Raw genomic sequence first — 14,799 nt, forward strand, 5'->3', positions numbered from 1 at the left:
AAATATTAGCTGATATACCGGCCCAATTATTTGATTCCTGGTTCAGAAATCGGTCTATTCTATGTATAAATGCACCATTAGAAATATGCTATGGCCTGAGTCTGTATTTGTGAATTATATTTCATAAGTGAAGCTTCATTTAGACGATTTCTGGAGAAACAACGAATCAGAAAATAGACGACCCACCTCACTCTGGAACATGTAGTCCATGCGACACCATTAGATACAGACAAATACCTTCTTGGCTGCCGGATTCCAGCCGGTAGTGCTGGTATTGGCAATCCCATTAGGGCTCCGGAGGTGGGCGTGCACCGTCCACTATTTGCAGCCAACCCTAACGGCCATGGCCGGGTAACTTGAAAATTTTCTGGGGTATAAAAGACGCTCGATCTGCCACAATTTCCAACCAGTATCCGCGCCTGAAGGTCTGGCGATCTTCAATGTGAAAAGGATAGGATTGAACAAGAGTGATGAATATGACGACAAAACGCTGTGCACCAGTCAGAGTACTCAAATCATGATTGACCCAGTATACCCAAATTTCTGAACTCATCATTCTTGTTTTATTTTATTATTTTTGCAGGCTTAGGTGGTGGAGTGAAGAGAGGCGTATGTACAATGAGCGTGAAGCCAGTGGGAGACGTCAGGAATGTGACGCCTTTTGAGAGTGAATTGGCACCATTGGCATCGTAGAGAAGGGACACGACCGAGTGTGGCGCCAGTGGCATATGTAGAGAGTGAAGCACCGCTAGTGAGCTATCTTGGTGAAGTGACACCACGAAGATTCCGAGGTTGGGTTGACACCTCTAGTGAAATGGTGAAAGGTTGAATTTTCCAGTTTGGAGCGATGCCTCATCGCGTGGGAAGAGTACCAACGCGGCATATCGGCTAGGGCGTGGCGACACGTCAGCGACGCCCAGCCCCTGGAGGCAGAGGTGGCAGCCTCAATCCTGGCACTGGCACTAGCAACGGCGCGTTTGGGAGATCCAGGCCTGGGGCTCCTGCATCCCCACGACCGATGCCACGAATTAATCCCAATCCAGAATATGCCATTGATGCAGTGACAGCATGGGGTGCTGGAATGGGCGACGAAACGGGCAAATTGGGTGCTGGACAATGTGGAGCACGTCGACGCCAGGCAGGGGCATGTATGGAAGAGGGGGGAGACATGAATAGGGAGGAGAAAGGCGAGAATGGGCAGAAACGCAACGGCATAATGGAGACACGGAGAGAGCGACGAAACGACCAGAAGGGAAAAACACGGGCACATGTAGTTTGGTTAGGCGGTGGTGACCAAGGAGTAGTCGCCAAGGAGGAGTCGCCAGGCGATGTCAATAGAATGGGTGCCACTAGAATGGGAGCTACAGACTGATGGCTGAACCTGGACGGCCACCTTATGATTAAACACTATTCTGTTGGACCAGAATAACCAGTTTATTAAACACTAATTCGGTTCAACTAATGGCGACCAGAATAATGTTTAGACAAACTAATTCGATAGAACAATTGCACCAGAATTTAATTCTAAAGGATGAAGATTTTTTGCCTGAGAATTGCCTGAAAATCACCAACCAGCACTCGAATAATCCCAATGAGACTCCCGCATCCTTACCACCACCACCACCTACCACTCGTGGTTGCACGGACAATCCCCAACCCTTCCTCTCTACCGCCCCTTCACCCTTCCCTCATCCGCCTTCGCCCTTCCCTCTACCGCCTTCCCCATGGCCAGACCCTCACGTGAGGCTACGCGCACGCGTTTATACCCCTTTGGGCGCAGGGATGCAACAATCGCGCCTCCACCCCTGGCGGTTTCTGGCGTCTACCTCCCAGGCACTTTGCAGCATGTTGATGTTGATTGTGTCTACCACCGCGACGGGGCCTGCAAATTTCACTATATAATGCCAGGCCCCGCTGGTGTTCTATCCCAGCATCATCACTCCTTGATCACTCATTCCCTTGTCCACTCCTTGATCACTCATCCACTCATTCAACCCCCCTCCACCATGGCTTCCTCCCTTGACTTGAAAGCATTGTCCATGTTCGTCAACACCCCCATCACCCAGGACATGATCCACAAGATCGTGGTCACCACCTTGCAAGTGTTGCCATGCCAGGACTCCAAGAACCACACCTACAACGCCCAGGGCGAATTGAAGCCATTGCCTTCGTTGATGACGTTCTTGACCAAGTTGGTGCGCTACACCAACGTGTACACCGGAACCTTGATGGCCACCTTGGTGTACCTCAACAAGCTCAAGTCCAAGTTGCCCAAAAACGCGGCTGGGTTGCCATGCACCCGTCATCGTATCCTCTTGAGCTGCTTGATTCTCAGCTCCAAGTTCCACAACGACTCGTCTCCCAAGAACACCCACTGGGCCAAGTACACCGACGGCCTCTTCTCCACCAAGGACATCAACCTCATGGAGAGACAACTCCTCTACCTCTTGAACTGGGACTTGCGCGTGGACAACGAAGACATGGTCGACGCCCTTGACTCGTTCCTCGACCCCATCCGCTACGACTTGGTCAAGGCCGCCAAGTTGAGAAAGTACATGTCCAAGAGACTGGACGCCGGCGACGCCTCCACCCGCCACTTCGCCTCCGACGACGCGTTGCTGCCCCACCACCACTACAGACAGCTCTCATCCTCCTCCATTCTGTCGGTGGCCTCCTCGGTCATGGACTCGGCCTCCTCATCTTCGTCCTCAGTGGGCTCGCCTTCGCCCCTGGTGGATCCTGTCATTGAAATGACTGCCTTGAAGGAGGAGCTTGAATTGAACAAGTTGTTGAAACAATTGAACAACCCCCACGCACAAAGACAGAGCGTGGCTTCGGCTTATTAGGTATATTGGTTGGTACATACAGGTTAGGGTAGTTGCTGGCCACTACTTTCAGTTCTTCTATTTATTATTAATACAGGTTACGGTTAAACGGTGTAGATGGGGATGTGTATTTACTTTAGTCGACTACTGCACCACTGCAGAGCCTCATACAGTTCTCGCGTCTCGCTAGGGCCTCGCTTGAGTCTCGTTAGAGTCTCCCAGAGCTCTACCAGAGAAATGCCTGTACTAACTAGAGCCTTCCTAAAGCTTTACTGGCTTCTCTAGCCCTCGTACTGGCACCTGGGAATGGGACGAAAATTAGAGGGATGTTTCCTGAAAACGACTCGAGTTCCTAATACAACAGTGAGAGCCATGGGAACCGTGAAATGTTTCTTTAGGTTTATGTTTATCAGCTAATGTTTTACCTGGTCACTTATTAATGTTATTTTAGGTTCATTAATCATTAGTTTAATGAGTAAGAACGGTGCTAGTAAATTGTACCAGGGTGAGTCAAAATTATTGATCCAGCCCCAGATGGAAATATTACTCTCTAGCACCATGTGTATTACTTATGATGCTATAAAAAGTGTAATCCGACTTAGACATAGATCTTGTGTTAACACTTTATCTTGTGCTTCAGATAATCGAAGCTTTACCCAAAACCGCAATCCATGGCCGACTAAATCAGACCAGCTGTTGATGTTGCCCCAGAGTACTGCAGTGAACGTGTCCGGAGGAGTCATGAACAATGGGACTTACTTCTGCTGGAAGAAATTGGCTCTTTGAATTTTGCAAAATTACCATTCGTTGATTTATTCAGATTGTCTACTTGCCATGGATACCGCAACGTTGCTATTATTCTCCCTACACTCGCTATTCTGATACAGTGTGGGCCACTACGAATGATGCTCTACCCAGTCTAGCACGAGCCTTGTAGTTCATTCATCTCGTCCCTCTTGTAAACTTCGAACTTGAACAGTGCTGCTAACTACATAGCTGGCTACTCCGACCTCGCAGCCCTGGATGCCTCCCTACAAACATCCTTGCGAGAGCTCTCAAGATCCTCCCTAATCTCCCTGGGAACCCTCGCTAGCCTCGCTAACCCTCAGCCTCCAGACCCAACTACTTTTTCCCTGCGCGTCCTCACTACCTCCCTAGCCCTCACTATTATCCCTGACTCTCTCCCTAAGACTCATAGTCACATGACTACTACTCCCACTCCACACTACCACTCCACACTCTCCATACCCTCCACCGTACTTCCACTCCACCCTCTACCACGATCTCTCCGTACCATCCCCCCCTAACCCCCTTTAACTCCCGCCTTATCCCTCCCTAACCCTCTTAATCCTTCCTACCACATACCTTCCCGTAGCTCCGGACGTCCTCCCGTCGCCCTATCCCCGATTCATCCTCGCGCACTAAAAAACGAGTGATCCTCACTAACCGCCAGTAATCACCACCATCTAATCACACCCATCCAGTCTATCAGACATACCCAACATGTACGTGCTAAGACAGACAGCCTTCAGCAAGGCCAGGCTGCTTCACACTACCCGCATCTTGAGTAAGGACGAAAAGTCCAAACAACTCCTCAAGAACTTGGGGATATCCCTCCAGAAAGGCAATCTCAAAGCAGAAGAACCAGAGCGCCAGGAACGGGACGATAAGACGGACAGCCCGTCCGAGATCCCCAAGGACGAGAAGATGGCCCACGACAAGCTCGTCAAGACTAGCGTTGAATCCGAAACTGATCCGTCTTCGGACACCAAGCCCAGCAACGATGGCTTGAGCACCTCCAAACTCGAGCCAGCGTCATCTCAATACCAGGACAGCATCGACAGACTCCACGCTGCCTACAACGTCGTGTCGCACATGACCACGGACGACTTGATGATCCAGAAGAACTTGGATCAGGAAAGACAGCTCTTCTCCAACAACTCCAACCACTTCTTGAACCGCAAGGACATCGTCAAGCACCTCCCCGAAGAGGTGGACCTCTTCAACCCTGAGGAGCTCAAGCGCATCGAAGAAATCTACGAGAAGTTGACCCTCCTCGACACCGACAAGTCGGTGCAGTACAAGTACTACAAGAGATACTTGAAGAAATACAGCGATCCGGTGTTGATCATGATCCAGGAGTTCAACGGCATCAACAAGAAGTTCAAGCTGTTGAGAAGAAAGGAGTCTGAGAGCTTGAGCTTGAACCCTGGTGCCTACTACTACAACGAGAATCTACTTGGGGCCCCCTACAATGTGATTGGATTCGACACCACCATTAGCGGATTGCCTTTGAGAAGTGGCAAGCACAAGGTCAGCGAGAAATTCTATCCCCAGGAGTTTGTGGAAGACTTGCAAATGTATCGGACCAAAATTCCCATTTACAAGAGAGATTTGGACTTCATCGAACAAGAAGAGTCGTTCAGAAACATCAACCCCAAAAAGGTGCTGCTGCTCAAGCAAGATAACGCACAGGCCGACTTGTCGACTCCAGAGCAGTTGAACCACTTTTTCAGCAAGATCTACAATCAACTAGAAATCCCGTTGAATGCCATCAATATCAACTCAGTTGAGAACTATAACTGTCTCAATTTGAACAATGAAACAGTCATACGGGTGGAGAACGAAATTTTGTTGATGAAGAAGTCTTTGCAGCATGAAATCGAAACCGTGATGATGAAATCGTCCTTGAATTCGAGAGTAATGATCCACAATAACCCCAACCACTTGAAACACAACCAATATAGATTATACGAGACCAAATCCTCAGACTTTATCGACTCATCCGCATTGGTGGTGATCAACCACCACATCAAGGAATTCAACTTGATTCCCAATTATGCATTGATTCTCAACACCTTGAAACAACACAAGAACTTGAGAAACCATCTATACAAGGTGTTCCTTATCAACTTGGAGGATCAGATCGATATACTCTTCAGAATCAAATATATCAACGAGAAGGAAATGAACCGTTTCATGAAAAGAATGATCAAGAACATAGGCCACACCATCAAATTCAAGTTGGAGAAGTTATTCAAGCCATTGTGGAAAACTGATACCACCAAGACCACTGCTAACGTCGGCAGTGGAAGGCGGGTCGGTTTCGGTTTACACGATAAGAAGACAGATGCAGAAGAGTATGATGCGTTGATCTTCAGTCCCTATCTCAACCACACCAATTGCTTCAAGAGAATTTACTGGTTAAATAATAGAGTGAGGAATTTTGATGATGGAGTCAAGAACACTCGGGTGTTGAGGCGGTCGGGGTTGCAGATCAACTGGAAGAGCTTGGACAATTTAGTTGAATACTAGCCTGGTGAGGTAATAGACGGTGGAGTACATATTTAGCATAGAGTAATATTAGAGGATTGACGCAGTGGCCGTTTGTAGATTGACCTGATTTCGCATGAACATATCCAGACTATTCGTTGGTTGATTTCAAATTACGACACATTGAAACGGTCCATCCTCGAAATAGAAGCAAAGAGGTGAAATTCAAATTCATAAGCACTCGATGAGATGGGATGAAGCTGGCTATGGAACTAACTGTAGCAGATTATGAGAGGAGAGAGTTGCCAAAGAATAAGCAAAACTTGCCAACCAATTAAAACTAGAAGAAGAAGTAAAAATTGAGAATTTGGAGACCCGTCTACACTACATAATCTCTCTGATGCTCCTAATAGTAAGCATAGGACCTATGTTGGTTGTGACATAGGGAAGATTCTCATGGTCATTAGATGCACAACTCTCAGATGGAGCTCATGATCAGTTTTACCCTGAATAAAATTCTATCTGTCTACATAAATGAAATGTCAGCCTGACGCAAACAACTTCGCATACGCCCCACACCAGCCCCCTACCATTGAAATCCAGCACGGAAACCACTCGTAGCCCGATCTCAGTTTCGTGCTCAAAAGTAATTAGTGATGATTTCCTTCCTGCACACAGTACGCAGCCTCCTCCAGATGATGAAAAATTCACCAACTGGTACCAACACAACCACCACGCCATGGCTTACAAGAAAGTGGGACCCCCACCTAAGAACCTCCCTCCCTTGCCGAGGTTAAAGATAAGAAGACCCACAGTCGCCAAGTCCACCAACCAGTGCTTTGTGCTCATGTCTTCGTTGTTGAACTGCTGGGCCTCCAACGGTGAAGGTGCCTTGCAATGCTCCAGTTTCGAGCACGATTTGAAGAGCTGTATGGAGGTGCACAAGCCTGACCAAGAGAGATGGAGTACCATCAACTACCATGCCGGAAGATTGTATCCTAAGTTGAGAGGAAAGGTCAACGATTAGAAGGCCAAGCAGGTCAGTTGGGGCCGACGCTTGAAGCATATCCCAGCGAGTGGGTCCATGTGACGACCGCTCGTGGACAGGAACACTCTGGGTGTCCACATTGTAAATATTAATTCCATACACGGTATGGTGGTGTTATTCTAGTAATAAACGTGCACATGATGAAAAGCGTAGGGTGCGATGGTGAAAGAGCACGAAAAACAGCATTCAACATCGATACTAGCATATCTAGACAATGTGCTTACAAAGACAAGGACGGCAGCTTCGACTTGAATTGCCTTGAATAGAACTGGTCTGTTTGGAATTCAAAAAAATGCGATTTCTGTGGATCGAACACAGGACCTTCAGATTAACTGTGACTGAATCTCTTCAGTCNGACGCTCTCCCAACTGAGCTAAAACCGCTTTCTATGAAGAAATTGCCGATATTGCCGATACGAAGAAGCCTGGAACCGTGTATAATTCTCTTGCATATAGGCCTTTCTCCCATTTTCTCCTCAAGTACAGTTCTTTGGGCTCTAAAAAGGTACTCCATGGATAAAGGAGAGCTGTACTTACAGGGGAGGTCTTTCTGCCTCCTTTTTTGTTTTCTTTTTTAATGGTGGTTGACCATCAATGGAAATTCCCAAAAAATAGAGAAGAGCCTCGAAAATAGACAATAGTGTATCCATGGCAATAGGCATATAGTCAGTAAATTATAATATACCTACCAGTAGCAAAAAAAAAAAAACCACTACTCTGGGGAACCTTTAGCAAGTTTGTCGGTGTCAGTGCCTGAAGTATATATTAGCGTTACCTGAGCCGGCATTGAATAGCGGCTGGTCGTATCATCCCAACAGCTTGTCTCTGGTCTCGATTTTCCCCCGCTATCTTGTCAGGTTTGCTCTAGGTTGCACCTTTATGTTGACTGTTCGTTTCGCACTTTCCTACTGAAGCATCAAGCTGCAAAATTCAGCAAAAACCGATTTTAATTTTTATTTAGATTTTAAAGGTTTGATGGTGTGTAATAGATATATATTCAGTTGACTATGATATACTTCCCATTAGCAAAAAATACAAAAAAAACATGGCAATAAGTGTATAGCCAGCATTATAAAATACTTCCCATGAGCAAGAAAAATGAAGGAGCAGATCATAAATGAGACACAACCAAAAATCTTCTTCCTATAATAGGAGCAAGAAGTCAAAGCAATATCCTATCCACCGTTCTGAAGGACCCACCAATGCCTTTACAGAACCTCTGGCCCCCGGTCCGACTACTGAAATAAACCAGTCGGTTTCAACGGACGTTGATGACACCGTGTTATCAAATGGCAGCACGAAATCCCAACTTAATCCCAGGCAAATGTGGGAAAGTACTCTGCAGCCCCCGAGCATCAGCAACTCCAAGGCTCCAGCAAAGAAACTGGATGCCGATCTCCTTACACAAGCGTTAAAAAACCCTATTGGATTTCCGTTCAACGACAGAATCAACAGAATTGTAGCGATATACAAAGATTACAGATGCCTACCAGCCGCAAGTAAAATAGGACTCGTTGACCTGGAAACCCAGTACCGAATGGAAAAGGATGGCCGTTGGATGGAATTCGAATATCAACTGCTTGTGGACTCCTACATTTACAGAGAAATCCCTTCTCTACACCAAGCGAAAGCATGGAAGAAGAAGATGGCATCAGTCCACCCTAATGTCGTCATACCATATTTAAATATTGTTACAGTACCAAGGAAGGAGTATTGCCACTTCAGAATTACCCAGAGTTGCAACAACATCCATCACTTAGAAAGTTCCATCAAGGCGTATATGAAAAACCAATTCCAATCTAAAAAGAAACTTCGCACTTTATTGGAAGAAGATCTCGCATTTACCTCGACGAGACTTACAAGGGCCATACCAGGCACTAACGATTGGGCTGACCTCACCCAGAAGAAAGGTGACTTGAAGTCAGAGATTAGAGACACAGCAAAGTGGACCCACTTCTTTAATGTAGGTTTTAATACCCCAGAAGTCAACATCTTAAACAACACCGTTAAATTCGGCGTTATCCCTCTCAACGATGATGCAAAAGAATTTGATGAGGAAGCGAAATGGATCAAGCAACAATATGCTAATGCAATCATCCCCGTTGTGGACGAAAAGGGCGATTCAGTAGAGGACTTACCTTACCGCTTAGAATATGAGGAACCACGCGTCAACTACATGATCGTGAAATTCGACATCTGGAATCAAATATCAAGAATGTGGAAAGACGTCTTGATAGACAAACACTTCTTCCAATCCGAGGAAGAACCAGTCATCATAGCTGCAGAACAGATCACAAGTAGTTCCAAACACAGTAGATGCCACATCTTTCACGTTCTCTTGGCCTTAGAAGATTGTTTAATTCTCCCACATTTAAATGGAACAATGTCAAACTTGACAATTATCTCGCACTACGGAGCAGCAACAAATTGGAAAAGTTGATTAGGATTCTTTGGAGTTTATGAATACAACGACGAGCACAAGGGGGGTTGAGTCGCATACCAAGCTGCAAAAAAACATCGAAAAACGATTCTACTCATTATTGATTTGAAAAAGTCTGGCCATAATGGTATGTTATCCATTGCAATATTTATATATAGTCATACTCAGCTAGCGTTGGCCAGTTACTTGGCAACTAAGGCTCTCTAAAGAGTAGATTAAAAAAATAGTACACTCACCATTGGCAAAAAAATCTGTTGGATCGAGGAGCTACCTTCCAAAGTGAATGGAGTATTCTTGGGGGTTAAATATTCTCCCTAGTTGTAAAGGCAGTCTTCGAAAAGGTCCGTAGAACGTTTGTCCAAGATAGGCTCATATGAACCGAACAGTAAAATAAACATTCAAACTGAAGAAGCGAGGAAGCAGAAATTTTGTATTTCAGTCCGGATAGTAACTTACCTAGTTGCAAAAAAGTAGAAATTCTTCTGACTTTAGACACAACTAACTCGGAGTAGAGAGGACTGAATACAATCCGGTTCTCGACGTTATTAATTTTTCAATATAGAGTAAATCGAAATAGAGGAATATCTAAGAATCTCACCGTTGGTCAAATCGAATTTCTGTACAGAGTGTATTGCCTAAGAATCAATTAATGCCCGATTCCTTGAGTTGTGCATCTACTTGCCTTGAACATTGAACTAACTTATGGGCTGAGCATTCGTAACTACAGTGAATTCGGGGCTTAGACTAATATGCCCCAACACAGTGAACTATGGGAAATTCATGGCTGCAGTTTACAGTATGGCAATGGTACTTGTGTACCAGAATGCTCTATGGAAATAATGACTCATCAAGTCCAGAATTAAGTTGCTGGTTACTCCCCATAAGTGGATATTTCACTGCCCTGATGAAGAAAAGGCTCAAACTGGAAATTATCCCTAGTGTTTTTAGGGTGCGAGGGAGACCCTTGGTACGATTGAGCGTTGTATTGAGCTGAGGAGCTAACTCCAAACCGAACCATAAATACTGCAATGGACCTACTAATGGTAATTCTCACGCAAGAATCAGATCCAATCTGGTGCATACCAGCAAATCCACGGCATCAATACCTACGAGCCCTACCCCTTAAGGGCTTATCGAGGAGAACAGGAATACCTATTTTTTCCGACCTTAATAGACTTCCGTACCTTAATGTGCTCCCTCCTTACGGTTCCACGTTCCCTATTCTGCCGTGGACCCTGGATACCCCTCCAGGTATAAACCTATTGTTACTAATCAGAAGAGAAAAATGGATCCACCGGACCGTCACCGTGACTCACCTCCACGATAGCCCAGCAAATAATCGCATATTTTATCCGCATGGGTAACCACGGTGACCACTCGTGCCACGCTCCTTCCGTAACACCATCCTCCGCATCTTCTACACTCACCACTCCCGGAACCCGGTCGTCTGGACCAGCCCGTTCGGGAAGTGTGGGGCTTTGGTGCGAGCACGGACACCATCAGCCACATCAGTCATGTTAGGCAAAAGTGTCGTAGTACGCCTTACTGAGTAGAAACATCGTAGTAGTCTTGAGCCATCGGTAGTTCGTCGCATCTTCTCTTCATCTTCTCGAGTGGCTTCTTTTCTTGATACATCTTCTATCTTCTATCTTCTATCTTAATCTGCGCAACGTATGTGCCTGAATTTCATCTGCGAAACAGATTTCTCATCACTAGATCCACCAATAGCAGTACCAACCCACCAGCACCCACTCGTTCCAACCCACCAACATCCACTAGTACCAGCACCCACTAGTACCAGCACCGCTTCTAGTACTACCATCTACCACCATCAATAACACCACTCGAACCATCAGCACCACCACTAGCACTACCACCACAACCACCCTAGGGAATGCGTCTCCTGGTCCTCTTCCTCGCCTTCCTCGCGGTGCTAGGCCACTCTGCGTTTCTACAGGCCTCAGAGTGTAGCGTGGACCGTGACCTGGTCCCGCTACTGCCGTTCGTCATCGATGGCGCCTTGGACGAGAAGTCCCAGAAGCTCAAGTTCTTCATCAACTCCATGGTCATAGACCCCACGTTCGAGGGTCCAGACCGCAGAAACACCCTGGCGCCAGAGTACGCCAAGCTCGCCAAGCCTGTCATTACAGACGTGGATCCCTCCACAAACAGATACACCACGTTCCACATCGAAATCGACTTTATGGGCAAAACCTTCATCAACGAAAACAGGCGTTTCTGCGACATGGTACTAGTCAAAGACACAGAGGCGTTCGAAAACGGCCCTCGTTTCCATCCACCCACTCCCGTGGTCAACACGTCCGACGAACGTCCGACTCTCACCAGAGGCATGTATCCCAGTGGGTTTTCCCAGAATAGGACCTACCAGTCAGGCTCTGCTTCCAAGAACAGAAACCACCGAAGATATTTGCTCGACTACACGTCAGACTCGGATGTCGACGGCGAGGGCACTGAAATCGACGTGAACCAGCCGTCTGGACCTGCCAATTTGGCCAACTCCAACGCCAGCATCGAGTACATTTTCGACGAGCTTGACGGCGTGTTGGAGCACTGTCCGTTGTACGACGGCGACTCCATCGTCATGTACTACGAGGCCGACATTTCACGGCATTTCCACCGTTTGGGTTCCTACACCGTCAAATTCTCAGTGGTTTCCAACGACAAAGATTCCCAGATGATCGGATGCAGTCGAGTCTACGTGACTCCAGTCCAGACAGACACCATCTCAAGTGCCCTCATCATCGGCATCGTGGTGTTGCTCGTGGTCACAGGCTTCGTCAACGCCTTCACCATGGTGTACTCGTCGTACCAGGAATCTTCCAACCCCTGCTTATTCCAGGCGTCCACCATCTGCAACGAAAACCTCTTGAAACAGTTGGATGCAACCGTACCACGCATTATTCTCTATCTCCAATTTGCACTCTTCATCGGAGGCCTCGACCTCCAGTACCCTGGCTTCTACCAGCCCCTCATCGGTGAAATTCGTTGGTGTGCATTGTTGGGATACAACATCATCAACAGCAGCAAGGGCAAGAAAGGCGTTCGTCTGGACAACATCTACCGTACGTTCAATCTCGGAGGCCTCAAGCGGTTGACTATCTTGTCGACAGATCTTTCGGACCACTACAGCTGGGCCAACTTCATTCTCTGCTTCGTGATCTGGTTATTCGTTCAGTGTGCGTTGATCCAGCTTCTCTTGGGCTTGAAGAAGATGGTTGACATCTTGATCAAAAAATTCAACAAAAACAAGACAAAAGAGAGTCTCCTCAACGATCACGCCGACTTCGACTTCACGATACTGAAAAGCATTTGTTTCATGCTTGGCCATGTGCTAGAGTCATTTTTGGTGCTCTTTGCTTTGCCTTTCTTGGTGTTGACCACTTCGGTGTTCTACAACTCAGCAAACGTGTATGGCCGTCATTTCTACCCAAATCTCAGGGCCTTGGAAACGAATGCTTTCAGTGTGACTACCCCATACCTGACCATGTTTGAGCCGTACTTGTTGTACTACGAAACCAAAAACTCAAATCGCACATTGGGTGACATTGGAGGCTCGTTGTTCAACCTCACAGACGAAAATACCAATATGACCATGGCGTTGTTGGTTTCCAATTATAACAGTGTCCCTATTCCAGTGACAGTCTTTGCCAGTCTTCTCTTTGCGTTGTGGCTTGGATTGGCAAGCTACTTCATTTTCAACTACCTCATCAGCTTCAAAAAATGGGGCATAATTGCCAACAAAAAGGTGTCAAGACTTTACACCTCCATCAAGACTGTGATGTTGTGGGGATTCGTCTACCAAACATACCATCCAGGGAGGTTGTACTTCATCATTAGCACCACTTTGTCCCTCGTGTGTAAGCTGCTTGTCATTGGTTGCTTGCAGAACAGCGGACTCTTCCAGGTGGCTATATTGATCATCTTGGAGTTCTTGGAAGTCGCTTCTTTGTTTATCATCAGGCCCAACTACGTCAGTTTGCGCAGAGTGTCTGCAGTTTGGATTTTACCAGTTGCCAGATTATTGGTTACAATTCTTTGTATCACTTATGTGAAGGAGTTGGGGTTGAGTGAATCCGTGAGAACTTATGTTGCCTATTCTCAATTCCTCATCCATGTGGTTGTGGCATTAGTTTTCATCATTCAATTGTGTTACTGCTTCGTCATAACCATTCTCTCCATCATCAAGACGAACAGGGCCAGAAAACAATACGCCAAGTACTCGTACAAAAATGGTAAACCCAACACTTTGGATGATTATCAAAAGGAGTTCGAGTACCAACCAGTTCAGATCCCAATAACTCCTGTAGTTGCAACTCCTTTGCCAGACATGTCATTGAAAGATGAAAAATACAACCAGTTTGCATATTCTCAAGCGGGAAAGAAATATGGTGGAGGGGTCTTTCAAGAGCACGAAGATGACGAGGACGACGAAGACTTGTACTACAGAAGTACTAGTCACAATAACACAGACAAATCATGTCTGCCAGGTGCTACAACTATTTCACAGACCAACGAAGTCGACGAGCATGAAATGGCATCAATAGGCGCCACCTCTGATACTCAGTCGTTCAGAAGGTTACAGTACTTTTCCAATTTGAGAAAACAGAAGAATGACTACAGAGTTAGGGAAGGCGACTACATCTACACGAAGTACTTTGTTGACGATTCAATTGACCCCGAAATAAAGGCGTTGTGGGATTCTAGACAAAATAGAAATAAAAACATCAACCGCCAATATCAAATGCACGCAGGAGGTCAACATCCAGATATGCCTTACAAGAAGCCAGAATCAGACCCTGGTTTCTTGACAAACCTCATCACAGTTTTAAAACCAAAACCTAAAGAAAAAGGTTTTCATGTCTCAAGACCAAGACAATTGATAGTCAAGAAATTGTCAGAGGTGCATCAGAGTGAGACTGAGAGTGAGAGCAATGAGATGGCAGACACTTCTGAAGATAGCTCATACTTACAGTTGCATGAGTCCAAGATTGAGTCCGATATGAGATGCAGCAAAACTCTTTCCAGTGGCTCCGAACAGCATGAAGAATAATAATGTGAAAATCCTTATAATTCCTTCCCTTTTGGGACTTTTTTAAACACGGCGGCCGTTTGGCTGGCCTTTACTTCATTTCTTGATATAGTTAATTTGGGCTTATAATTAATAGATTTTATGGTATTAGTAACGATACACTA

General features: G+C 46.2%; 4 protein-coding genes and 1 non-coding gene across 5 annotated transcripts; 3 read left to right on the forward strand and 2 right to left on the reverse strand.

The window, feature by feature from the left end:
• Positions 1-456: 456 nt before the first annotated feature.
• Positions 457-1,497, reverse strand: CANTADRAFT_277241 (uncharacterized protein). The gene has a single exon (XM_020208198.1). The coding sequence runs from the start codon at positions 1,268-1,270 to the stop codon at positions 749-751; it is 522 nt and encodes a 173-aa protein (XP_020063935.1). The 5' UTR covers positions 1,271-1,497; the 3' UTR covers positions 457-748.
• Positions 1,498-2,006: 509 nt separating this feature from the next.
• Positions 2,007-2,561, forward strand: PCL1 (Pcl1p; the record flags this gene model as incomplete). Its single annotated transcript, XM_020208268.1, has 1 exon — positions 2,007-2,561. A coding segment is annotated over one exon (555 nt), but the record flags the coding sequence as incomplete, so codon positions are not given.
• A 1,971-nt stretch (positions 2,562-4,532) lies between these two features.
• CANTADRAFT_53269 (uncharacterized protein) lies at positions 4,533-6,140 on the forward strand (the record flags this gene model as incomplete). Its single annotated transcript, XM_020210185.1, has 2 exons — positions 4,533-5,906; positions 5,967-6,140. 2 exons carry the CDS (start codon positions 4,533-4,535, stop codon positions 6,138-6,140), a joined length of 1,548 nt encoding a protein of 515 aa, XP_020063937.1.
• Positions 6,141-6,837: 697 nt separating this feature from the next.
• Positions 6,838-14,656, forward strand: CANTADRAFT_7147 (uncharacterized protein; the record flags this gene model as incomplete). Its single annotated transcript, XM_020211070.1, has 3 exons — positions 6,838-7,113; positions 8,398-9,445; positions 11,523-14,656. 3 exons carry the CDS (start codon positions 6,838-6,840, stop codon positions 14,654-14,656), a joined length of 4,458 nt encoding a protein of 1,485 aa, XP_020063938.1.
• Positions 7,440-7,529, reverse strand: CANTADRAFT_t165. The gene has a single exon. It is a non-coding gene; the product is annotated as a tRNA-Phe (tRNA).
• Positions 14,657-14,799: the final 143 nt, after the last annotated feature.

Source organism: Suhomyces tanzawaensis (genome assembly GCF_001661415.1).
Source record: "Suhomyces tanzawaensis NRRL Y-17324 unplaced genomic scaffold CANTAscaffold_5, whole genome shotgun sequence".
Taxonomy (NCBI): Eukaryota; Fungi; Ascomycota; class Pichiomycetes; order Serinales; family Debaryomycetaceae; genus Suhomyces; species Suhomyces tanzawaensis.